Below are 27,328 nucleotides of genomic sequence, written 5' to 3'. Positions count from 1 at the left end.
ATGGGGAGTGAATTGGCGATGTTAAGAAGTGTTAAGAAGTGGTGTGGCGGTGAGGTGGTAAGTGTCGTTAGGTGGGTTGTCTTCGGGGTCTGACGATGAAGTTGTGGAGGGAAGGGTCATCTGGGAGTACTGATTAATATCATACGAAGGATGAGAGTTGTCTGGGACCAGGTGAGTTGCGGGGGGGGGGGGGGCAGAGTGACTCTGTCCTTAATGAGCAGAAAGATATGATCGATCAGATTAATGTTGTGGTTGGAGGATTGGATCAGGATGATACCATTATGATATATAGTGACTGTGGCAGCAGCGTTAAAGACTGAAGAGGGAAGGATAGAGAGGGTGATGCCGTGAGCTGTTTTCTTAGAGTTAGATACCTTAAAAAGGGCGATAAAGGCTTTCCTCCATTGAGCTCTCCTTTTCGTGTAGAATATGATATCGTTCTTAATGAGCCCTTTGTTCATACAGTAATAGGGGTCAGAGATGGGGATTTCAGGGTGGGATTTTAATAGGTTGTGTTTGAAGCCTTTGGCTGCTTTTTTTGAGAGGTTAGGAGGGTAGGTGATGGAGTGGGTGCATTTCCCGGTGCGTTCCATCGTGAGTGTCCTAAAGGGGGGAATATTCGGGGGTTAGACGTGTGATAGATCTAATGGTGTCCCTGGGTGAGGGAAGTTGTCTTAACGTATGGCGGTACCGGGGCTGAGAGAGCAGAGCGCTAAGCGCGATGAAGGAATAGGGGTTAGTGTAGAAGAGGAATGGATGAGAGGTTAGAGAGGAGAGGTTATGATGGGCCGAGGCTAGTGAGGAACTAGAGATGTAGTCCTTTGTTATAGATCAGGCTAATGATTCTCATGGTGGCGGATCTTATTTAGTGTTGAATTAGTGAAGTCCAAGATGACAAAGTGGTCAGCTGTCTAGAGCAGAGCAAGAGATGAAGTCCTTTTTCTATTGTACCTCATTAGTCTCTGGGAGAAGTCCTTTATCTGTTTTGGTTATGTGGTCCATTATCTGTTTGCATTGTCAGTGGGAGCATCCGAGTAGTCCTATTTCGCTGTCCAAAAGATTGTAGGGGATCTATGGGAAAGCCTGAGTAGACCAGTTTCTCTGACCATTGTCTGTTTCCATTACCAGTGGGAGAATCCGTGAAGTCAGTGAAGTCCTATTTCACTGTCCATAAGATTATAGGGGATCTATGGGGAAACCTTAGTAGTCCTGTTTCTCTGTCCGTGGGCCTGAAATGGCAAGATAGTCCTTTTTCAGTGGTGACTGATTGAGGGCAGAGGAGGAGTGAGTAAACAGAAAAAGGAAGTAACCGGTGTTTGGAGTAAGTCCATTGACCGAGTGATTTATGATCTCGGCCATTTTAGAAAGAAGAAGCCCTAGTCGTAGCCATCTTAAAAAGTAAAAAGATGAACATGAAAATGCATCGCAAAAGATAAAGAAAAAAAGATCAATGTCACATAGGTATCTTTACCTTGGCACGATGTCTCCGCTGAGGTCGTTAAATTCGTTTTGGCTTAGTAAGATTAATCTGCTGGCTTCATCCAGGTCGCGTTTGTAGGAGGATGTGTTGTGGTCGCGATGAATAACAAACCAGATCTTTACCGTTGAGTCTTCCGATAACCATGCTTGGGTGCTGTGGTGGTGTTGAAGGTGAAGTGGACGCAGTGGTGGTCCGTCCAGTGGGACTGGGCGGTCTGTAGATGAGGGTGCCACGTAGCGTGGTCCTGGTCTGGATCTGGAAGTGGAGGTGCTCAGTGTTGGAGTGGGGGTCACTCGTGCTGGATGTGGAGAGTCGGAGGGGGTCTTGTGTGCAATGGCGAGTCCTCCTCTTGGGTGGTGGGGGCGGTCCTTTCTCTGGATCTTGTAGCCGTCGGGGATGGCCGTGGCGATGTAGGGCCGGAGGTGGCGTTGGTCCAGGTCTCTGTGAAGAAGGAGATGTCGCGCAAGAGGGTGTCAATCAGGTCCCAGATTTCTACGGCGTGTCGGTGCAGGGAGCGCACATTGAGGAGGGTGCCTGTCAGGGTTTCGGCGGTGCATGCATCAGGCGGTCCTTCGACTGTTGTGGGAGCTTTGTCGATGGTGAAAGGAGTGTGGCAGGGTCTGCATGATAACTGTCCTTGGGTGGTGTTCGGTGAGGCTCTTGCGCAGTCGGTGCGTCTTGCAGGATCGAGTGCATGGAGGGTGGTGGAGTCGTAGTGGTAGGACCTGGGAGAACCAGGGTTCCTGGTGCTGGTCTTGGACGGGTGCAGACGGGCTTGCCTTAGGCACGCCTTATGCACGCCAGCAGCGCGTCCGCTGCACGCCATTAAGTAGAGGAGGGGTGCGGGACCACAGTAGGGAGGAGGGAGCGGGGACTGTTTCGGGGCGGGAGGGGCCACAGAGGCAGCAGCAGCGGCAAAACGGGCTTAGCAAGTCGAGATTAAAAATATGTGGTGTGAAAATACAATTACAAGAATCACAATTACAAGAATCACCAGGAGGCTGGGCGGGCTGCTGGCGTGAACCCTGTACTGCGGGGGACTCAAGGCTGCGGCGGTGAGGCGGAGCTGCTGGGGCGAGTGCTGGCCTGGACCCAAGGTCTAGGTTTCACAGAAAACCCACTCAGGAGCCCCAATGGACCCCTGCCTACCGCACATATTCCACAGGACCGCCGCCGCCATCGAACTAGGACGGACCATCAACGCCTCCTTCAGATTCGGCATCTGCCCAGACGACTGGAAGCGGGTAGAGGTTAAACCTCTCCTCAACAAACAAACGGCCGACCCAACAGACCTGAAAAACTACCGGCCCATCTTTCTCCGCCCCTTCGCGGCCAAAGTCACCGAGAGACTCTTAAACGCCCAGCTGACCGCCTTCATCGAAGAGAACTCCATCCTAGACGCCTCCCAGTCTGGATTCCGCAGCAACCACAGCACCAAGACCATCCTCCTCGCCGCCACCGACAACATCCGCATGCTACTCGACCAGGGACACACTGCGGCCCTCATCCTCCTAGACCTCTCCGCAGCCTTCGACACCGTTTCACACCGCACGCTCGCAGCCACACTTCACGACGCGGAGATACAAGGAGCCGCCCTTGACTGGATCCAATCCTTTCTATCCGGCAGAACCCAGAGGATCAGACTCCCTCCCTTCCTCTCCGAACACGCCAACATCAACTGCGGAGTACCCCAAGGATCATCGCTCAGCCCCACGCTCTTCAACATCTACATGCCCCCCTCAACGCCATTGTCAGACAGCATGGGCTCAGCATTGTATCCTACGCCGACGACACACAACTCATCCTCTCACTCACGAAGACACTGTTTCCAAGAAGGAATGAAGAACGTGGCAGCCTGGATGAAAGATAGCTGTTTGAAGCTCAACTCCGAGAAAACCGAGGTCCTCATCCTCGGACCCTGCACTTCCGCCTGGGACAACACCTGGTGGCCCTCGGGAATCCACCCACCCCTATAGACCACGCACGAAACCTCAGCATCATCCTTGACTCCTCCCTCTCCATGACCCGCCAGATCAACGTGGTCGCTTCCACCAATTTCAACTGCCTGCGCATCCTCCGCAAGACCTTCAAATGGATCCTCCCCGATTGCAGGACCGTCGCCCACGCGCTCATAACCAGCAGACTGGACTACGGAAATGCCCTATATGCCGGAATCAACAGAACTCTTCTGCACAGACTCCAGACCATCCAGAATACCGCAGCTAGACTCGGGGCACAGCATCACGAACGCGTGACCCAACACCTATGAGACCTCCACTGACTCCCCGTCGAGAAGGTCACCTTCAAACTCCTCACCCAAGCCTAAAAATCCCTCAACAACATCGGACCCAAATAACTCAATGAGAGAGCATCCTTCCACGTACCCAAGAGGAACCTCCGCTCCGCCGACCTCGCCCTGGCAGAGGTCCCCTGCATCCGCAGAAACAGTAAAGGCGGGAGATCTTTCTACTACATCGCAGCCTAGACCTGGAACGAGCTCCCGGTGAACATCAGATGCTCCCCGACCCTGCACATGTTCAGGAAGGACTTCAAGACCTGGCTCTTCAACTGATCCGGAGCTGCTCCTCCCTGTTGCTCGTCTAACCTCCTACCCCCTGCTGCCCACATGCCTTTCCCCTTCTCATACCACCATACGAAATCTGATCTCCCACCTCCTTGTCTTACGGATGTATATTGCCCCAGTTCTTTCTATATGTGTTTTGTGATTTATGGAACCTTAAGCTGTTTCTAGTTTTGTTAACATGTTGGTTTTACATGCTGTTGATTGTTCTATACTGTGACCACCTTCTTACCCATGTAAAGCGCTCTGATACCTCTGGGTCCAGTCAGTGCTATATAACCCCCCCCCCCCCCTCTCCAAGAAAAAAAAATAAATAAAGAAACTCTGGGGTGCGACTTACAGGCAGCCTTAGTGGCTTTAGACCGAGAAGGCATTCAATACCGTGACTTGGTCATACCTCTGGGAAGTATTAAGAAGTATGAGAGTAGGGAACAGGTTCCTAACCTGGGTCAATTTTTTGTATAATTTACCCACAGCTAGAGAGGGGTCTGGGTATAGAGGTATCTGAGCCTTTTAGAATTCAAAAGGGTTCACGACAGGGCTGCCCATTATGGCCACTCCTGTTTGCAATGGCGTCACAGGCAATATACCCGAGAGACCAGTTGGGGGACTGGGGCGCACAGGAAGGCGACAACAACCATTTTGTGTCATTATACGTGGACGACACATTGATCTAAGGGAGCCCAAACACTCCATGCCTCTTCTCATGCAGCTATTGGAAACGTTTGGCAAGGTCTCATGACTCTGCGTCAACCATCACAAGACGGTACTCTATTCCTTGGCTGTTTTGGCAAATTGTGCTGAGGCTGATCTCAGAGGTGGATGTCTTGGGAAACATGTAGTTTACGATATCTAGGCCTTCAGCTCACACATGACCCGACCCTACAATAGCAACTAAATAGGAGTAGAATCCTTGATGATCTCACACACTGTCCACTTCTGAACCACTTTGCCCCTATTGGTGATGGGCAGCGTTGCTCTGAGTAAAATGATCCTCCTACCCGCTGCCTATTCACGATGCAGAATTAATTTTGCATCCTGCCATCCGAAACGTTCAGACAACTAGACAAGTTGCTGGTAAACCTCATATGGGCAGGTAAATGGTGTAGGGTTAAACTTGAGATCCTGAAACTGGACCTTGATAGGGGTGGACTGAGTCTCCCTAATCTACAGTTATAATACCTAGCTGGACTGTTACAATACGTGGTGTAACACAGACCCAAACTGGGAGAAGAGCTTGCGTTCAGGGGCTACCGAGACCAATCGCCTCCCCCACTTACTGATGAGTGGTCAGAATCTACCTCTGGGTACCCCATTCAGGATAGCCGTAGTGGCGCAAGCATGGGAAACAGGTGCCAGGAAAGTCATAAAAAGGGCACCATATACTCCACTCCAACCGTTCATGGCGGCTATGCCTCTTCCTGCAGATCTGTGTTATATTCTATTGCTTTTATATACTATCCCTTTAAATGCTTCCTCCATTTTCTTCATTCTGTCTAGAAAATCTTGCCTACCTGGAAATATTATCTTACGTTAGAAGTTCTATGTTCTAATTCAGATCCCTGCAGCCTCTTAGGTTACAGGTTGTGCTGTGCTGGTTTTCTCCAATAAAGCTACAATTTTTATAATAATAGTGCCTCCCTGCGATGTGAATTCAACAATCCGGGAGTCAATGGATGTGAAAAGCTGGATAAGAGGAGGATATGAGAATGTGGGAGATTTGTACTTGAATGGTACCTTCATGTCTGCGGAGGAAGTAGAGGTGCACTATGGCATCGACAATCAACATTTTCTTCAATATCCAAGTATATTGGGCATCCGCGCAAGAGATAAGGCCCACCTTTCCAGAGGAACCCGAGCGGTCACAAGTCCTCCAGGTAATCCTGGCTCGCAGCTCCTTTGAGGGTATTATATCCAGACTAAATGTGGCCCTAAAATCAGACATACAAATGTTGCACAAAAACAGGCAGCCTGCGATCAGGATTTAGAGTCTACATTAACAGATGGAGAATGGCGTAGGGCACAAACGCAAGTGTGCGAAGTAGCTAGTAATGCCCGTTTCAAATTTGTGCATTTCTATTTCCTTTACCAAGCATACATGACACTGTCTTGCCTACACAGAGCGTACCTGGCAAGAACAGCAGGATGCGCTAGATGACAGGTTACACCAGCAAATTTTTGTCACATAGCATGGTCCTGCACACAACTTCACACATTCTGGCAGGACATACTAGGGGTAGTGCATAGAGTAACCAGAGTAGCCATGGCTCTCACTGTGGGACACTGCATGTTAGGACTAATACCACTCCTCAAGAAGGGAAGAAAATGCGATATAAATTTACCCAACTGGGCCTCCTACTGGGGCGACGCCAGATAGCCATACACTGGGTCAGTCCAATCCCCCCGCTTTCATCAAGTGGCAGTCGGACTTGTTGGAGTGGTCGGTCGCAGAGAAATGCAGGTGCTCACAGATGAAAAAGCGGAAAGGAATCTTGAAAGCTGGGCTAGCATGCTGGAGATCCTGGGTGAGTGAGATGAAGGCCAGTGGGACGTAGAGGTGCCAAATGGAGGGTCAGATGAGAACGGCACAGCCCCAGATGAGTCACGCACATCAGTAAACACATTTGTTTCACCTGAACCTTCAGAAAGTGAATACTCCTAGACCTTGTACGGCTCTGCAGACATGGCCGCTGAATGGGTGTGATGATGAATGTATGCAGTGAGCGGTGAACCCTCCTTGTAGACTGCCGCTGAGAATTTGCAAGTAAGAATGCACGAAAGACTGCTGGATCTGTTCTGTCCCCCTTGCCCCTCCTGTTGCTCACCTCGTGACACATATCGCGCAAATGATGTATCTGATGTACTTACTGTGCAATGCTGAAATGTTATTGCATTCATGTTAAGAGAAAAATGAATAAAACATTATTAAAAATAAACGGTGTCCACATAAATATTTGCCATTATTAATATCAGACTGTTAGACCTGTCAGCCCTTTGGGTGGTCCCTCCTCATCATTATTTATTTTGTCCCACTTTTGCCTCAAACCCTGTTAGTATTTTTTTCCTTTTTGGGAACCACCAGACTTTTTAGTATTGATGCAGATTCAGGGAGCCATTTTATCTACCCCTGGAACTTCTGTCTGAGGGCCTGGAGCACAAAATGGTGGCCACCTGTGACATCATCAGAACCCACTGGAACCTACTAGAACCTTCTGCAACATTCTGGAACCCTGTGACAGTTGGAGGCGGTTTGGAATGTTGGGAAGCTAAGCCAGAGTTGACAGTTGGAGTGGGCAGTTGGCACCTGACTGGTGAAGAGAGAGCAGCAGAAACCTGAAGGAGGAAGGAGTGAGGCAGCAGGGGTGGAAACTTGTGCCTGGAGTGGGGTCCATAAACCCACCCTTGATACTAGTCCCTACTGACTGAGCCCAGCCTGGAGCCCTGTGTGGGAGAAAGCAAGAAAAACCATCTAAAGGACCTGGACAGCAGGAACAGGCCTTAAAAGTAAAGAACAGCAAGTACCTGACCTGGTTACTGGTAACTACCTGAAGTCCGACATCGAGAAGCCTAGAGACCTGGAGCCCGAGGTGGAGAAGCGGCGCTGACTGGAAAGCAGACGTCGTACCCGGAGCCGCCAGAGGTCGAGAGAGGGCGCCGACGGAGGTCGTGGAGCGTACCAGAGGTCGTGGAGGAAGACACCTGAGGTCGAGTGTGCGGCGTCGACGGGGGAGTGAAGTCCGCCCTCCGGAGTCGCCGGAACCTGAAGAGGATCGTGCCGGAGGTCGGGAGTGGAGGTCGCACTCCGGAGTCGCCGGAACCTGAGGAACTGAGCACCGGAGGTCGGGAGTGGAGATCGCACTCCGGAGCCGTCGGAAGTCGACATCGAGCCAAGACTGCCCGACGTCATCCAACCGGAGGTCGACATCGAGCCGGGGCCGCCGACATCGAACCGGAGCCACCCAAAGTCGACATCGAGCCAAGATTGCCTGACGTCATCGAACCGGAGGTCGACATCGAGCCGAGGCCGCCGACATCGAACCGGAACCGCCTATCGACGTCGTCAAGAACTGACATTGCGCCGAGGCCGCCGACTTCGAACCGGAACCGCCTCACGGCGTCGACACGACTCCAGCTGCGTCGGAGCTTCATAAAAAGGGCAGTAAGTGGAATAGAGGGCGCCTAAGGCCCTGTGGAGCCCTAAGAGACCAACCTAGGGGCTAGAGAGGTGCTGGAACCAGCTTGATTGTGCCAGGGGTGAGCTGAGACTAATACAGAGGGGTTGTGTAGTGTGGGAGAGCCAGATCTCTAGATTCCCCCTTGATCTACCTCAGTTTAGGCCTCAGCCTTGTCCAAGCCAGGGAGTATACCCCTCAGGCCATCCCAATCTCTACAAGCTGGGATTGGGTCAAATCATCCCATAGTACCTCAGGAATGTGAACTGATTTACAAGTGTCACTGTTGGCTTTTATTATTTATTGGGAGCACTGTATTTATTGTATTCATCCTATTTATTGCCTCACAGTATTTATTGCCTCACAGTATTTATTGTCGCACAGTATTTATTGTTTCACAGTATTTATTGTCGCACAGTATTTGTCGCACAGTATTTATTGACGCACAGTATTTATTGCCTCATAATATTTAATTGCCTTTTATGTAATGCACTTATATTTATGCCTTGATTATTTATGATCTACCTTATTTATTGAATCGTTGAAGTATTATTTATTTGACTTACCCTTCCAAAGGAAAAGCCTTGTGTACTGTGATTGTATTATTATTTAATCAGCAACTAAGAGAAAAGAAGATAAAGAGATATATTTTCAGTATAATTTTTAAGGTGTAGTGTCGTTTTTGGAACGGATGCACGCATGGTTATTGTGTGGGTATGACGTATGCTTAGCACGGTGCCTGATCCCTGACCACTCGAGCCAAGCTACCACAGTGTATGTCTGGGAAGACCCCATTACCACCACCCTTCCGGTGTGGGAGTGGGGTTTTCTAACATAATTGGTGTTCAGTGGTGGGATAGAGCTGTGCCTACGTATACTCGACAATAACTGTGGGTAGTCCATAGGCCTACACCTGGAGTTTTCTCAAAGCGGCCTTCCTAATTGTGAGCTTTTGTTTTTTCCAAATTTACTCTGGTGGTGGGAGGAGGTATTATATAAGGTACCCCCCTGCATAGCTTCTGCAAATAACTGTCCTCTGACCTGAGTGGGCAAAATGGAGTTTGTGCTAGAAGACCTGGAAACCTATACTGTGGCCCAACTCAGGGAGTTTTGTCAGCGGGAGGGGGTGTATTGTCCCCCAGGAGCAAAGAAGGGTGCACTCCAAACCAGCTTAAGGGCTTGGGGGGAGGCACGACGAGAAAGCAAGGCTGAGGAGGAGGACAGGGATAGAGAGCCCGACAGTGAGGGAGCTGGTTTGTGCCAACCTGAGGTGGGGAACATGTTAGCGGGGCCCAGGACACTTTCTAGGAAGGGCAGCAGTGCCTCTAGCGGTGGCTTGTCTGAAGTGGAGTTAACAGACCGGAGGGAGAAAAGACAGCTCACATGGGACTTAGCAAGGCTGGAGAAAGAGAAGGAGGAACAGAGGATGGCTCATGAGCTAAGGCTGAAAGAGATAGATCTTCAGATCCTAAGAGTCGGGGCACACACTGTTCCTAATGGTGGCAGCAAAGACCAAGAAATCACCAGGGAACCCAAACCCTACCTGCCAAAGGACATAGTGGCTAGCTATGGGGTGGGCGACGATATTGCCAAGTGGCTAGCGGCCTATGAGGTCTCGTTAAGGGCCCATGGGGTTCCAGAGAAGTACTGGGGAGGGGGATTGTACAGGTACATGCCTCCAGCTGGTAGGGATGCTTTATTGGCCTTACAGGAGGATGAGCAGACCCACTACCCCACCATGAAAGTGGCGCTCATAAGAAAGTTTGGACTAACACCCGAAAAGTACAGACAGAAGTTCCGGGGTAGTCACAAACTGGGCACACAGAATTGGGTGGACTTCCTGGACTATGCAAAGAAGGCACTAGAGGGTTGGATTCAGGGCAGTGAAGTGAGGAACTACGAGGGGTTGTTTGATTTAGTACTGAAGGAACACCTGCTCGAAAAATGTTTCCCTGAACTGCGTCAACACCTGGTGGATAGCAAGCTGACCAATCCCCGGAAGCTTGCTGAGGAGGCGGACATTTGGGCTAGTACCCGGGTGTCCACAAGGGGGACTGGAGGGGATACTCAAAAGGCCGGACAGGGCGCCCCCCAGAAGAAAGAGGGAGGGGAAAAGAAAAAGGAGTTCTCCAAAGGCCCCCAAAATAATTTCCAAGGTAAGGGAACAGGATTCACCCCTAGGGCTAACCCACCCAGAAACCCTAATCCTGGCCAGAGTCAGCAGCCAAGGGTTGTCCATTGCTTCGAGTGCGGTGGCGTTGGACACTATAAGGGAGATGCGAAGTGCCCAAAACGACCACCCCCTCCCATTGGAGGAAAGACCCCCGGAGTAGCTAGTGTAGTGCTCGGGGAGGAGATGCCCTTAATTAAGGGAAGGGAGTGGGCGGGTGTCACTTTAGTGTCCCTGGGAGAACGGGAGATGGTTCCTAAGATCCAGGTGCCCGCAAATACCGTAAAGTATGGGCAGTGGGTCACCATCAACGGCCAAAGAGGGGAGGCTCTGAGAGACACAGGAGCCAGTATGACTATGGTGCGTAGCCAACTGGTGTCTCCAGAGCAGGTTATTCCCGACGTACTCCACCCAGCCGCGATGGCTGACGGCAGAAAAGGCCACTATCCAGTGGCCGAGGTTCCCTTTGAATGGGAGGGGGTTGCAGGTTCACTTCGAGTTGTCGTAAGCCCTGCCGTGCCGGTTGATTGTCTGCTGGGGAATGACATGGAGCACAATGCTTGGAAGGAGGTGGAATACCGGACTCATACTGAGATGCTGGGTACACCTGACTGGGCCTGTGTGAGCACAAGGTCCGCGACTACCCGGAGAGGGAGTTCGTTCAGTCTGGAGCCTGGAACAAAGGCCCAGCCAGCTGCCAGTCAAGGGAAGAACCGAGGACAGGAGGAGCCTGCCTCGGCGTCCGCCCCCCGTAGGACGGATAGGCCACCGGAGGTGGTGGACCAGGAGTCTGCGGTGGGGGATGTCACCGAACTGGAGGACCTACCCATCCCGGCCGAGTGGCACGTGGAGGGAGGCCCGTCCAGGGAGGAATTCTGCCAGGGCCAGAGGGAGTGCCCTACCCTTGAGGGGCTGAGGCGTCAGGCCGCAGCCCAGGCAGCAGGGAACGTTGAAGGGAACTACAGTGTTTACTGGGAGGATGGCCTCCTCTACAGTGAACCCAAGGCACCCCTACATGGATCGTCCCGAGCCTTGGTAGTCGGTCAACGTTATCGAGCATGCCTTCTGGAGTTGGCTCACGAGATCCCCTTGGCAGGACACCTGGGGCAAGACAAGACCTTCGCCCGTCTTGTCCCACACTTTTATTGGCCTCAAATGAAAGTGTCGTCCGATACCTACTGCCGGACATGTGTGTCTTGCCAAGCCAGTGGGAAAACAGGGGTGAAGCTAAAAGCTCCCCTGGAACCACTTCCTGTCGTTAGCACCCCCTTTGACAGGGTGGGCATCGACATTGTGGGTCCGTTAGATCCACCTACTACAGCTGGTCACAGGTTTATCCTGGTTCTGGTGGATCATGCCACGCGGTACCCAGAGGCAATACCTCTGAGGACCATTACAGCACCTGTTGTGGCTAGGGCCCTGATGGGAATCTTTACCCGAGTGGGTTTTCCCAAGGAAGTTGTGTCCGACAGGGGGACCAACTTCATGTCAGCGTACATGCGGGCCATGTGGAAGGAGTGTGGAGTGACCTACCGGTTCACCACTCCTTACCACCCTCAGACCAATGGTCTGGTGGAGAGGTTTAACAAAACCTTGAAAGGCATTATCAGAAGTCTGCCTGAAAGCCTGCGGAGGAAATGGGACGTCCTCCTACCCTGTCTACTCTTTTCTTACAGGGAAGTGCCACAGAAGGGAGTGGGCTTCAGCCCCTTCGAGCTTTTGTACGGGCACCCTGTACGTGGACCTCTCAACCTGGTGAGAGACGGATGGGAAAGAACTCCCAGGAAGCTTCCCCAGGACGTGGTGAGCTACATGCTGGCCTTCCGAAGCCAAATGGCTAAGTTGTGTAAGCAAGCTTCTGACAACTTGGAGGCCAGCCAAGCAGTAATGAAGGCGTGGTATGACCACAACGCTCACCCGGTGGAGTTGGAGCCTGGCCAGAAGGTGTGGGTGATCGAACCGGGAGAGCTTAGCGCCCTCCAGGATCGCTGGTCAGGACCCTTTGAGGTATTGGAGAAGAAGGGTAAGGCTACCTACTTGGTGGATCTTAAGACCCCTCGTCAGCCCCTACGGGTGCTGCATGCCAACCGCCTCAAACCCCACCACGAGAGGCCCGAAGTCATTTTGATGATGGTGACTGACGGAGCAGAGGACGTGGAAAGCGAGCCTCTCCCCGATTTGTTTGCGTCTCAAGAGAAGGATGGGTCGGTGGAGGGAGTGATTCTCTCCCCATCTCTAACTCCTGAACAGCAGGAGGACTGCCGCCAGGTCCTGGGACAGTACTCTTCGTTGTTCTCCCTTGTTCCGGGTAGGACTCACCTGTGTGTCCATGATGTGGACACAGGAGACAGCCCACCTGTGAAGTCCAAGATCTACCGGATGTCAGACAAGGTGAAGGCCAGCATTCATAGTGAAGTCACTAAGATGCTGGAGCTAGGAGTGATCGAACCTTCTAGCAGCCCCTGGTCCAGTCCGGTGGTACTAGTACCAAAAGCTGCACCACCGGGTGCCCAACCGGAACGGAGGTTCTGTGTGGACTACCGGGGACTGAATTCAGTAACTAAAACTGATGCTCATCCGATCCCTAGGGCGGATGAATTGATTGACCGGCTGGGAGCTGCCCAATATCTAAGTACCTTTGACCTTACTTCTGGGTACTGGCAGATCTCTTTGACTGATGGAGCAAGGGAAAGGTCAGCCTTCTCCACGCCCAATGGCCACTACCAGTTCTGTGTGATGCCCTTTGGGCTCAAGAACGCACCTGCCACGTTTCAGCGCCTGGTAAACCAGATCCTCACCGGAATGGAGAGTTTCTCTGCTGCTTATCTGGATGACATAGCCGTCTTCAGTAACAGCTGGGAGGATCACTTGCGTCACCTGCAAGCTGTTCTCCAGGCCCTGAGACAAGCTGGATTGACGATCAAGGCCAGCAAGTGCCAGATCGGGCAGGGGTCGGTAGTGTACCTTGGACACTTGGTGGGTAGGGGAGCGGTGCAACCCCTCCAGGCGAAGATCGAGGCCATCAAGGCCTGGGAACCCCCCAAGACACAGACTGAGGTCCGAGCTTTTCTGGGCCTCACGGGATATTACCGTCGCTTCGTGAAGGGGTACGGTACCATTGTAGCCCCCCTCACGGAGCTCACGTCCAAGAAACAACCTCGACGGGTAGTCTGGACGGAGGCTTGTCAGCAGGCCTTTGTGAGACTGAAGAAAGCCATGTGCGAGGCCCCGGTCTTAAGGGCCCCAGACTTTTCCAAGAAGTTCATTGTCCAGACAGATGCATCAGAACATGGCATTGGGGCAGTGTTATCGCAACTCAATGAAGAGGGTCTGGATCAACCCGTGGTCTTCCTATCCCGGAGACTACTTCCCAGGGAACAGAAGTGGAGTGCAATAGAGCGTGAAGCCTTTGCAGTGGTATGGGCTCTGAAGAAGTTGCGGCCATACCTGTTTGGCTCTCACTTCCTGGTTCAGACCGACCACAGACCCCTTCGTTGGCTGATGCAGATGAAGGGGGAGAATCCCAAGTTGTTGAGGTGGTCTACTTCCCTACAGGGAATGGACTTTCAGGTGGAACATCGGCCTGGAGTGGACCACGCCAATGCAGACGGTCTCTCAAGGTATTTCCGCCTTAGTGATGAGAACTCCCAAGGGGTTGGGTAGCTCTCCCCACTTTCAGCTGGGGGGGGGACGCGTGTTAGACCTGTCAGCCCTTTGGGTGGTCCCTCCTCATCATTATTTATTTTGTCCCACTTTTGCCTCAAACCCTGTTAGTATTTTTTTCCTTTTTGGGAACCACCGGACTTTTTAGTATTGATGCAGATTCAGGGAGCCATTTTATCTACCCCTGGAACTTCTGTCTGAGGGCCTGGAGCACAAAATGGTGGCCACCTGTGACATCATCAGAACCCACTGGAACCTACTGGAACCTACTAGAACCTTCTGCAACATTCTGGAACCCTGTGACAGTTGGAGGCGGTTTGGAATGTTGGGAAGCTAAGCCAGAGTTGACAGTTGGAGTGGGCAGTTGGCACCTGACTGGTGAAGAGAGAGCAGCAGAAACCTGAAGGAGGAAGGAGTGAGGTAGCAGGGGTGGAAACTTGTGCCTGGAGTGGGGTCCATAAACCCACCCTTGATACTAGTCCCTACTGACTGAGCCCAGCCTGGAGCCCTGTGTGGGAGAAAGCAAGAAAAACCATCTTAAGGACCTAGACAGCAGGAACAGGCCTTAAAAGTAAAGAACAGCAAGTACCTGACCTGGTTACTGGTAACTACCTGAAGTCCGACGTCGAGAAGCCTAGAGACCTGGAGCCCGAGGTGGAGAAGCGGCGCTGACTGGAAAGCAGACGTCGTACCCGGAGCCGCCAGAGGTCGAGAGAGGGCGCCGACGGAGGTCGTGGAGAGTACCAGAGGTCGTGGAGGAAGACACCTGAGGTCGAGTGTGCGGCGTCGACGGGGGAGTGAAGTCCGCCCTCCGGAGTCGCCGGAGACCGAGGTGAATCGTGCCGGAGGTCGGGAGTGGAGATCGCACTCCGGAGTCGCCGGAACCTGAAGAGGATCGTGCCGGAGGTCGGGAGTGGAGGTCGCACTCCGGAGTCGCCGGAACCTGAGGAAAGGAGCACCGGAGGTCGGGAGTGGAGATCGCACTCCGGAGCCGTCGGAAGTCGACATCGAGCCAAGACTGCCCGACGTCATCCAACCGGAGGTCGACATCGAGCCGGGGCCGCCGACATCGAACCGGAGCCGCCCGAAGTCTACATCGAGCCAAGATTGCCCGACGTCATCGAACCGGAGGTCGACATCGAGCCGAGGCCGCCGACATCGAACCGGAACCGCCTATCGACGTCATCAAGAACTGACATTGCGCCGAGGCCGCCGACTTCGAACCGGAACCGCCTCACGGCGTCGACACGACTCCAGCGGCGTCGGAGCTTCATAAAAAGGGCAGTAAGTGGAATAGAGGGCGCCTAAGGCCCTGTGGAGCCCTAAGAGACCAACCTAGGGGCTAGAGAGGTGCTGGAACCAGCTTGATTGTGCCAGGGGTGAGCTGAGACTAATACAGAGGGGTTGTGTAGTGTGGGAGAGCCAGATCTCTAGATTCCCCCTTGATCTACCTCAGTTTAGGCCTCAGCCTTGTCCAAGCCAGGGAGTATACCCCTCAGGCCATCCAAATCTCTACAAGCTGGGATTGGGTCAAATCATCCCATAGTACCTCAGGAATGTGAACTGATTTACAAGTGTCACTGTTGGCTTTTATTATTTATTGGGAGCACTGTATTTATTGTATTCATCCTATTTATTGCCTCACAGTATTTATTGCCTCACAGTATTTATTGCCTCACAGTATTTATTGTCGCACAGTATTTATTGTCGCACAGTATTTGTCGCACAGTATTTATTGTCGCACAGTATTTATTGCCTCATAATATTTAATTGCCTTTTATGTAATGCACTTATATTTATGCCTTGATTATTTATGATCTACCTTATTTATTGAATCGTTGAAGTATTATTTATTTGACTTACCCTTCCACAGGAAAAGCCTTGTGTACTGTGATTGTATTATTATTTATTTAATCAGCAACTAAGAGAAAAGAAGATAAAGAGATATATTTTCAGTATAATTTTTAAGGTGTAGTGTCGTTTTTGGAACGGATGCACGCATGGTTATTGTGTGGGTATGACGTATGCTTAGCACGGTGCCTGATCCCTGACCACTCGAGCCAAGCTACCACAGTGTATGTCTGGGAAGACCCCATTACCACCACCCTTCCGGTGTGGGAGTGGGGTTTTCTAACACAGACATATTCAGAAAGGGAAGATGTAGAATTAGACAAGCAGAAATAATGTAAACTATGTATAAGATCATTGAAAGTAGCATTCAAACACTCTCAAAACGATGTACAGATTTAGCACCATCTTAGTATAGTTAGATCACTATAATAGCTATCTGCTCTCCATTTAAATCTTTTCCAGCATGGACAAGCTCTGATCTAACCCATACCATAGTTAAATTGAGCATTGCAAACCATGAAAGCTGGCAAAGATCATGGCAGCTCATAAATGATAGTACTGTGTTTGATACTTATAATCTGACCATAACCCAAAAAACGATGGTTAAAAAAAGAAGCATCATATACAATCGCACCATAACCCAAAAAACGATGGTTAAAAAAAGAAGCATCATATACTCTTTAGAGTATTGAGAAGACAGAGGGCACCTTGTGTTTTATGGCAGAAGACACACATTTTATGTGGATCCTACATGGAGTAATTTGATCAATTACAGCTTTTAGTTTCAAAAACAGATTCTTGAGCTGGTATGAAAAAATACACAATGCCTTTCTCTATCATGCACGGGACTTCCCGTTTGAATTTTATTGCTTTAACAAAGATAATCCAAGATTCATGAGCACATCTGGGTGTACTAATCCTCATGGTCACTCACTCTGCAAGTCTGTTACTCTGCATGGAGCTTGTAACCATTTGATGCCAGGTTGAATTGCAAGGTGCTTGTGACACCTATTCCATCCATTGCCTTTTATCATATAGTTCTAGGCAACGGGTACTATCTCATAAGGACAGAGATAGCGGTTATGGAATGTTAGCTGCGGAAGACTATATGTTAGCTGTGTAAAAACAGTGAAATGTTGTGTTATCACTTGGGATCCTGCTCCATGGAGGTTTTTTGAAAAAGTTCCATGGCCAAAATCTGACACGATAAATATGCACTTAGATAAACTGAATGAGCTTGTTGCGCCATTAAGTCAAGAAGAGGTGCCTTTATCCTCAGAAGCATAAACCTTTGCCTTATAAACAGCTCGTTCGCCATCTGAAACTCAAAGCCTCCTGCAGACAGTTTCGAACTCATTTTGCTGACCAGTTGCACACTATTTTTCATTCTTCCAACACAACAGACATAACTCATGTTTCCAAAAGCATTGGATCTGGCTTGTTGACTGGCTTTATGAATGCATTTGGCTTTATTCCGTCCTTCTTCAGGCCATTGCTTTCCAGTCTGTTTGGCGGATTTTCAACTACGCTTGTGAAAGTTGGTTAGGCAATTCTCATTTTTCTGCTAGTAAGAAAAAAACCAAAGCCAATATGAATATCAAGATCACAAATGGAAACCATGACTATCCCATGAAGCAACGGTGCTGGAAAATACGGCATTCTATTCTTGAGGAGATCATTTTTTAGAAATACAGGAGCTTTGGATTTAGTCAATTTGCAAGCTGAGAGCTCCTAAAGTGAGTCTATCTTTCAGGTGCATGAGCTGTTCGTAAACAATCTGTTTGGATGTTCCCTTGGAGCTGCCACCCATGGCATATTTAAACATGAGGGAAGTAATTAAAAATACAAGAATGCACTAAGCATACTGCACGGCAATACAGTTACCCTCCTGAAGTAGGCAGCATTTGATGGACCATCAATACTGACAACACCGCCATTTTAATACCCTTTCAGCTATTTTTTCACAATTAGTTTTTTTTTTTAAAAGGACTACAAAAAGTAACGCGCAACGGAGCAGATTCTGTCTTTAGTCCTGATGCACCATCAGTTCCTGATCAGTCAGTGCCATCACAGCAGGTCGAAGCCATAGAGACACCATGCTGCCGGCACCCTGTTATGGTATGTAATGTTAATTACATTTGTAGAGCGTACGGTTACCCGGAGGTGTCCTAGCGCTAGTAGCTCAACTCTACTGAGAACAGGGTGGCATGGAGAGAAATGTAGCTGGAGGGAATTAGAAGTTAAAAAGCCAGGTTTTGAGTTGTTTCCTGAAAGCGGGGAGGTTCGTGGAGTTCCTCAAACACCAAGGGAGGGCATTCCACGCTTTGGCCACACATGTAATGAAACTTCTCCCCCCCTACCCCCAAACGAGGCTTTCTTCGTGTGTGGTACGCTAACAAATTAGCCTCCTAGTGAGCGGAGGGTTCTTTTGGGAGTTTACCATCAAAACTGGTGAGTCAAAAAATCAGGACCCTGACCATGTAGTGCCTTTAAGACGATACAAAGTGACTTAAATTGCACCCTTTTCCTAATGGGCAGCCAATGTAGTCTTTTAATTTCTTTGGCTACCGATATGAATTTGGGGGTGCCTGTCACCAGCCTTGCTACTGCATTTCGTGTCACAAGGGTCTGCAATGGGCCTCTGGTCCGGTCACCACCGGCAGATCTGCCCTTTGCACCGTTTGTGCCCCTTGAACCTCCTTTGAATTTCACACTGTCATCGGTGCAGACTTCAGGTTCGGCCTGAACACCAATGCCTGCACCACCGCTTGCAGAAGAGGAGCAACCCATTGTGCTTTTAGACTCCAAGCAAATTCATCTTGACCGCGCATAGCTTCTGATGTGGCGCAGCATATACTCAACCCCTCAGACTCCAACACTATTCCTCTACTGTGCTGTTGCGTACAGACAATACACCAACGTTTTGGCTTGGACTCCAATCCGACCTGGTCATATTCAGACAACCATGGGGGGGGATGTAGAAGAGTTTGTCCACCCTTATGATGAAGACAATTGGTAAATTTACCTACAAGATGCAGTGTGTTGGACACCTCTCCAGATACTGGACCAGCTCGGATAGAGTACATCTTTTGCTACTGTGATCCAGAAGGCTCCTACTATGGAGGTGAAAACAAATGTCAAAGAAGTCATCTGCCTGGTTAGGCCCCTGCCGAACATCTTCTGCCCTACAATGAAGTCCTCACAGACATACTGCTGAGCACTTAGGTAAAACAGTGTTCTGTCTCTCCGGTCAAAAGACAGGTTCCCCGTCGCCATCGAGCAGCTCCAGGTGACCAGGATTTCTTAACTCAGCATCCTACTCCTGAGAATTTAGCGGGTCTTCAAAATCGTCTAACGTGGCTCCTCCCTGCCAATCCTTTTCTATCCACCACCCCTTCCACGTAAATCAGAGCACTCGGGAGGCCATCCGTCCATTTCGCTCGATGCAGTGCAGGCTCTTTTAGTCAAAGAAGCCATAGAGAGGGTTCTGGCCTTGGAAGTAGGGACTGGTTATTATTTCCTCTACTTCCACATGCCGAAGAAGGAAGGCAGCCTTCGTGCTGTCTTAGATTTTTGCTCTCTCAATGCCTTCCTGCGCAAGGACAAATTCAAGATGCACACGTTGGCCCAGCTTCTTTCTGCTTTGCATACCGGAGACTGCATAGTGGCGTTGGACCTGCAGGAAGCGTGTTATCACATTCCTGTCTTACAGGTGAACAGGCTCCATCTGCCATTCAAGGTGGTCTACAAGCACTGAGTTTGCCATTCTTTCTTTTGGCCTCACCAGTGCCTCTCAGATGTTCACAAAGGTGATGGTGGTGATTGCTCCCATCTTCAGAAGTCATTGATTCCAGTCTTTACCTTAGCTTGACAATTGGCTGTTGATGGAAGGCTTGCCACAGAACATCTCTTGACATTATGGGGGTTTTCAATCAGCCTTCTGAAGTATCATCTGACTCCTTCACAGAGGTACCCCTTCACTGGAGCCATCATTGATACTGTACACTTCCAGGCATTTCCTGTGGACAATTAAATCCAGGACATTCGGACTGTTATCCCGATTTTTCAGCCTCAGTCTTTGGTCTCCATGAGGATGGCTCCGAGGCTTCTTAGCCTGCTTGCCTCCTGCATCTTGCTTGCTGATCTTGATAGCATATGTGGGTAGTGGTATCTCAAGTCCCAGTTTGGCCAGCACAAGAGGAACCTGTTGGGTTTCATCCAGGTATCAGAGACTACGAAAGAACTGCAGTGGTGGTTGCTCGATCGCATTGGGACCAGCAGCAACCCCCTCTGCCTACGCCACCCAGACTTGACAGGTGTGATGGATGCATCACTACTGGATTGGGGAGGTCATATGAGAGAGGTAGAGATCAGACAACTCTGGTCTCCAGCAGAGTTTGACCTCCCATGAATCTGTTGGAGCTGCAGGCGATTAGTTTGGCATTCAAGGCCTTCCTGCTGACCATCAAGGGCATGCTGATTAAGGTTTCATAGACAACACCACTGGAATGTGGACTGAAACAAGCAGGGTGGGGTGGGGTCTTGCCTATGGAGCTGGCCGACCCATCATGACATCTTCCTTGCGGCACACCACCTGGCAGATCCTCTAAGTGTCATGGCAGACAAGCTGCTGATGTCTAGCGCCTCACAAATGGTGAGTACAGCCAGTGGCGCAAAGAATCTTGCAGTAAGGGGAAGAGTCCTAGCTGGATGTCTTTGCCACTGATGAGAGTGCAGTGTCAACACTTGTGCACGTTTGAGTTCCCAATAGGTCTCTCCCTCGGAGGCACATTCTGCATGCAGTAGAGCACACGATTCCTGTGTGCCTTCCCGGCACTGTCTCTCCTGCCCATCTTTCTGAAAGAGATCAGGAACAACTGGGACCAAGCTAGTTAGTGGCTGCGAATTTGTACTCTGAACTTCTGGGCCTGAGCATCTGTCCTCCGATAAAGCCAGCACTTTGGGAGAATCTTCGGTTGCAACAGTAGGGCAGGAGATGCACCCAGGCCTGCGCAATCTGCACCTCGATGCATGGAGATTGATCGGTGGTGGTTTAGCTCCTTTAACATTCCTCTTGAAGTCGTTGATTCGATCCAGGCAGCCAGGCACCCGTCCATAAAATCAGTTTATACTGAATACTGAGATATATTTATGGCTTGGTGCGGCATTCGCTAATCAGACTCACTGAAAGCCAAACTGTTAAATGTATTGCTGTTTGTTTTGTCATTTGCCCAGCAATGAGTTGCTGTGAGCAATGCTAAAGATGATGCATTAGCAAGATAGGTTTCTGTAAAGGCCTTTTTGATGTCACAGTGAGACTTGAATTTGGTCCTCACTTTACTCATGTGTATCCCTTTAGCCAATGAGCAGTTTTTACTGGTTGCCTAAACATTGGCACACCTTTTATTTAGACAAACTGATGTTACGGACTCTAGCACCACTCTCACCGAAAAAGGATAACGCCATAACACGTTGACAAGCAATCACTATTCTGACTTTCTTTGTGAAGCCTCATCTCTCAAAAGAGGAAGAGAGACTCCGCCGCTTCGACCCCATGAGAACGCTGCACTTTTACATTAATTGTACCAAGGACAATGGGTGAAAGATCAACTCTTTGTGGGGCTCTCTGGTGCAAAAAAGGGCGAGACGGTGCAGAGACACATCATCTCCCAATAGTTCTCTGTATTGAGCTCTAATATGCAGTGGCTAATCAGTAGCCTCCAGTAGGCCCGAGGGCTTATACAACCAGAACAAGGGTTATTACCACTGCACTGGCATGCAAAGCGCTTGTCCTGTACATCTGTCAGGCTGCAACACTGGCATCATTGCACATGTTCACCAAACGCAACTGCCTTGACAGCCAGGTGGGACAGGAAAGGCATTTCGCCCATCCGGTCCTAGAGGACTGTTTGATCTGAGCCATTCAATAGATCCACCAACTTGGGAGGTAATGCTCTGCTATCTATTGATAAGATGAGGAATCTGCAATTTGAAGTATCCATTAGTAGAAGAGTAAATATTTACCTTCTGTAAATCTCTGGCAGATCATACCACCGCAGATCCCTCACCACTCTCCCACGTCCCCATTCTGTAGAAAGGCCTCCTTTTCCATATAAAGAGGCGCCAATTTTCAAATCTGCATAATGGTTGCTTCAATCTGCTCTGCATTTGAGGGTGCGGATAAGCATAAAAAAGAAAATTAAGCAAGCGCACTTGGGTGGCACTTCTATGCAGCTCCGTCATTTACGGGATGAAATGACATGGCACAGAGCCACATGGGGCCACCCACTGGCGTGCAGGAAACACTGCTTTTTGAGTTTCTGGACCCAGTCTTCTACCTGGGGATATTGACAAAGTGAGGAATCTGCAGATAGAGTATCATTGAGAAAAAGCTTTACTGAAGGTAAATAACTTGTTCATTTGGGTTTTGTGAATTCAGCTGTACTTCAGCACCATTCCTTCCTCACCTCCAACTCAGGAACACTCCATAACCGCTAATACCATCATCCGAAAACAACATTGATTTCAACTCCAGCTTTCAATGCAGTTATTTCAATGATGCATAAACGAGTAATCTACAATCCAAAGTTACTTTTAATAAGCAAATTCTGTCTTCATAGAAAAAGTATAAACAATCACACTGCAGCTTCATCCTCTGCATTCAACAACAGATTGCATAGATCCGAGAGTGCACTGTCCACCGATTCATTTGGTCATGCTCGAAAGCCATCCTAGTTTAAAGAGGGATGCCGTAGATGAAATGTCTTCATCTTGTGTGGCCAACTGTTTGAACAGGGAACCTGGTTGGAATGTCTCTTCGGTCCGAGTGACAGCAGGAGGCGAAACCTGTTGTTTTCAAATAGAAAATCATATTGTTCAATTAGCGGACTTTCTACACCTACATTTTGATATGAAGAAGCAAGCATGAAGCTCAAGTCTTTAACACATGCAAACTCCTCAGTGATGCAAGGAACTGGATTCTGGGACATTTTCAGAAGAAAAGCACCAAGGGGCGAATTACAACTTTGTTATTCAAACCATCCTTTTTAAGTTTGGATGCAACTAAACTTTTCAGTCTCCAATCTTACGCATATTTAACTTTTTTTTTTAGCATTTCCATGATAACAGTATCGCTTCTGTACATTTTTGTCCATTGACCAATTGGGGCAATGATAGCAAGTCCAGCACAGGGGCAGCTCTTCTGAAAATGTCTCTAGACAAACGCCGTATTACTCCAATGAGACCCTGAACCATCTCAGCAAGCCGAAAGGCCCCTCCTGCTTTCCCAAGACAGTTAGCTGTATCTGCAATCCACAGACCAGATGTTTACAATCCCCAAGAACCTACTCTCCAACAAAGGTCTGCTAAACTTTAAAAGGTTGCACAGAACAAACCAACGTTTTTGGCTGCAAAATTTATCTTGCTCGCCACAAGCAGATTTTGCCTCATTGCAGAGCGTCATTTTGTAGCATTGGCTAGTTAGGGATTTCATGTGACGTGAGGTCACTACATATTGTTGAGGCAGCAACCTTAACATTCTAAGCACATCGCAAAAGTAAATAAAATCTGATTCCTTCATGTAGCTTTTTTCAAAGGAGTATATACAATGTATAGTTGACTGCATACCTGAATGATCATCAGAAAATATACAATTGACTCACTTCACCTGCCAAAACAAACAATACCCTAGAAATGAATAGCATAAAATACAGGCTTTTAATGGCTACAGAAAGACTTGCATGTAAGATTTTTTTTATATTTGGAGGTGCTGAGATGCAAATGATCGCATTTACACAACCAATCACTAACAGGAGTTGAAACTGCATTCTGGAACTCGTACTGCTCGCCCAGGAACTAAACTCATCCTTCTGTACTTCAATCGACAGTTAAAAAACAACTTTTACAATCTCTGTCTGAATTATGGATGTTCCCCCTGATGCCTTCAACCTAACCTTTCCCAACTGTCTTCAGGTACTAACCCTCTGTTCATTGCTAATGTTGTGTGCCATTACCTGTTTTTTTTATTGCATTAATACCTTTGGGCTCCAACCAAGCTTTATAAAACGGTTAGCAAAGTACATTTAAGTTGAGATAAACAATTGTAGGAAATAGAACCTTTTAAACTAATGATCCCCAGTTTCTGATACTGACAAGGTAAAAAAAAAAAACAGTTCTCTAGCCTTTCCTGTTATTCAAACATGACTAACATTCCTGCATCTTTTACGATATCTGGATAACAGGGCTTTCAAGGTCAATCTGATAATGAACTGGTACATGATCCTACGACTCTTCTGTCCGACTAATGTTTAAAAGGCACCCAGACTGTTGGGAAAATTTGTCAATTTGTATCTCTAAGTCAATTTCTCAGATCTGGCAACCATAACCCAGCTATGAGGCAAGTAAGTACCAAGTAGTATATAATATGCTTTACATGATGTAATATAAATTCAAATTCACTCAGAAGTGTGTGAATAAAGTAACTTATGTGCACCATGTCAAACCTGCTTTTATTATTTTGCATGTTAAGCAACCATATTCCACTCCCAAAGCACGAGCAAAGGCTTCAGGATTAAGGAAAGCCCCCTTCCTCAATATCTGAAAAAATAATTAGCACTGCTGGCTCCCAAAGGTATTACAGGGGACTAAAAATGTATTGGTTTAGAAAAAGCACACACTCCACACAAACAAGTTAAAATAAAATACCCAGTCGGAACATCTCCAAGCTGTGTGCGATGAGACGTCACTGTATCAGCTGGAACTGAATCAACAAAAAACAAAATTGAACAACTGGACTAGCCACTTGCACATTTGAGAACCTTTCAAGCGCTTACCGCGGCTACAAAATTCTTTTTTAAAACTTGCAGGTCACAGAAGTGGCCAACAAAGGTACTGTAAACTCCTCTGAATTAACCAAGTTAGATGGATGCCCAATGGTCTGCCAGTGGGCATCGACCTAACTCTATAGTTTGAGACAGGTTTAGAATACCTTTTTTAGTCCTTGACATGATTACAGAAATAATTCAAAGGAACAATCATGTTGCTTGATAACCTTTCTGCAATATCATTTTTACCTTCCAGCAGACCCTCTTGCAGTCTGTATGATGTGTGGGCTCAAATAGTGAACAAACCTTGTACATAGGCAATGGAAAAGTAAATTAATTCGTGCTTATGTTGTTGGCGATAGGGAAATAGATCAGAGTTGTAATCCTGGTTTTTCAACTTGTGCAACCTGTGTGCTGCTTGGAAGATATTCTCTCTTTGCACAATTTTTCCTTATCTGCATCAACTCTCCTGGACAGACCTGGTTGAGCAGTAGTCTATTTGTTAAGAGGAGTTGTGAAGGGTAAGACACGTACAGTTTAACACAAATATCAATGACCAGTAAGGAGTACTATTTTTAAAAAGGTATAGTACCTTACCAAACAACTTAGATGTATAGCTAAATCCAAGATACTAGAATATAGAATTTGGACCATGCTGGTTGGTAGGTTTATTGATCTCAAGCTAATATAAGCCAGTGTTGTCCTATAGCTCCATGTCCTAATCCTTCATAACAATACCAGAGGTTTTTAAAAAGGGGAAGCCTGCAGAAGGACCCCCAGTGAAATGGATTCTGATGGCAAAATAAGGTCTGGGTTTTATGGTCCATCCTTTGGCTTGCATCACAAAATACATAGAAAATAAGCCTACACCCAAATACTCATAAAAACAGAATGTAACTGGATCAAGTTCAGTCCCCAATGCAAAGAGTGAAAAGGTTACGTTCCCCCGTCCCCGGGGAGCACTAGCATCATCTAAAACCTTGCTGTGCCCGTCAAGTACCACTGCCACTACTGGGACTGCTATCTCATGGTCCATCAGAACGGCCCAAAAAGTTCATGTACCTCCTGAGTACCGGACTAGCCTGGTTAAGGGTGACTTCAAAATAATAATGCAGAATGAACAAATGATGGACGGAAAGCTGAACAATGTTAAACACTCAACTCCCAGTACAGAGATCTGGGCCTAAATCAATTTGTTTTTTGTTCACCACGCCATTCCAGTTTGGACCCAGCCATATGCAAATCAGTCTTGACCCTGCTTCCCCATGGGAACAGTCCAGCCCGAACTTCCAGGCCAGGTCCTACCCAGACCGGAAACACGCATCCTAGGACCGGTTTCGGGGTATCACCCCTCATCAGCCAGGATAGCTTGACTCCAGTGGCATCATCTGTTCTTTTTGCTTTTGTCACCCTAATTGGGAAGAGTATGCCCACACACGGGTCCAGTGCTCACTGTGCCACTAGATTCAAGCTAGCCTGGCTGATGAGGAGCGATAACCCTAAACCGGTCCCAGGATGCTTTTTTCCAGTCCAGGGAGGCCTGGCAGTTTGTGGTTGAGTGTTCCCATGAGGAGCAGGGTCAAGACTGATTTGCATACGGCTGGATCAAAACTGGGGTTGCCCGGTGAGCATAAAAACGATGGATTAAACCCAGATCTGTGACTGGGGGTGAATGTTTGCATTGTTCAGCTTTCCATCCACTATCTGTTCTTTTTGCTTTTATCGCTCGAAGTAGGAATAGTATGCCCAGACATGGGTCCAGTGCTCACTATTCTGTGGGGGGGGGGGATCTGCCCTGGCAGTTTGGGTCGGACTGTTCCCATGAGGAGCAGGGTCAAGACTGATTTGCATATAGCTGGGTCCAAATGGGGGTGAATGTTTACATTGTTCAGCATTCCATCCAACATCTGTTCTTTTTGCTTCAAACTAGTAATAGCATTTATATACGATCTGCTGGTTATGGCTGAAACATCACTTATAAACCTGGCTGTCCATTAGTAAGGGAAGTGGGCCACTGAACCCTGTAAACCCAGTAACTCTGGAATCAGACACGAGTATCATATTCTAAAAATCTTGGGTTCTGGTGCGACTCATCTGCATGCTGAATCAAGATACCTCCAGGAGAAAATTTGAATCTGTACAAAGTTGGTTCATATATTAGAGCTGTATTTCATGTTCATGTTGATTAGCTATGTATCTAGGGGTGCAGAGGCCAGCTGGATGCTGAATCTCGCTCAGTTTAGGAGCAGTTGTGAAAGAACACAAACTAAGCATGGCTCCTGGTGTTTTGCAATCCGTGGCAGAGATTGGTTGCGTTCTCTTGATGACAACCCAAGCAGAAAATATCAGGCAATGGTAAAGGAAGAGCAACAAAAAGGGTTAAATGGTTACAGGGCATGGTGCTAATCAGGCAGAACCATCGCTGTGGGGATAGTTGTCTTTTGGTCTGTCACCTTGATGTCCAGAACAGCCTCTCCGCTGGATCAGTCACAGGAGCAAAAGTGACCATCTTGAGATGATCCTCCTATTGTCTTCCTTTGCTGAGGTGGGGCACCCATTTCATAAAAGCATATAGAAACAGCAATAGGC

At 48.6% G+C, this 27,328-nt stretch overlaps 1 protein-coding gene across 2 annotated transcripts in view; it reads right to left on the bottom strand.

Annotated features, from left to right (window-relative positions):
• Positions 1–22,493: 22,493 nt before the first annotated feature.
• COG1 (component of oligomeric golgi complex 1) overlaps positions 22,494–27,328 on the bottom strand; it is a 114,363-nt gene continuing 109,528 nt past the window's right edge. The window contains exons 14-15 of one of the 2 annotated variants that reach the window (XM_085617339.1): positions 24,621–24,675; positions 22,494–22,763 (exon numbers count right to left, since the gene is read on the bottom strand). In XM_085617339.1, coding sequence (XP_085473465.1) covers positions 24,658–24,675 — 18 coding nt within the window. In that variant the 3' untranslated portion in view covers positions 22,494–22,763; positions 24,621–24,657. The remainder of the gene's footprint in view (positions 22,764–24,620; positions 24,676–27,328) is intronic. The other variant, XM_085617338.1, reaches the window with a different exon arrangement.

The sequence above is a fragment of the Triturus cristatus genome, chromosome 7, assembly GCF_964204655.1.
Source record: "Triturus cristatus chromosome 7, aTriCri1.1, whole genome shotgun sequence".
In the NCBI taxonomy this organism is placed as follows: domain Eukaryota; kingdom Metazoa; phylum Chordata; class Amphibia; order Caudata; family Salamandridae; genus Triturus; species Triturus cristatus.
This window is presented reverse-complemented; position numbering and strand designations above follow the sequence as displayed.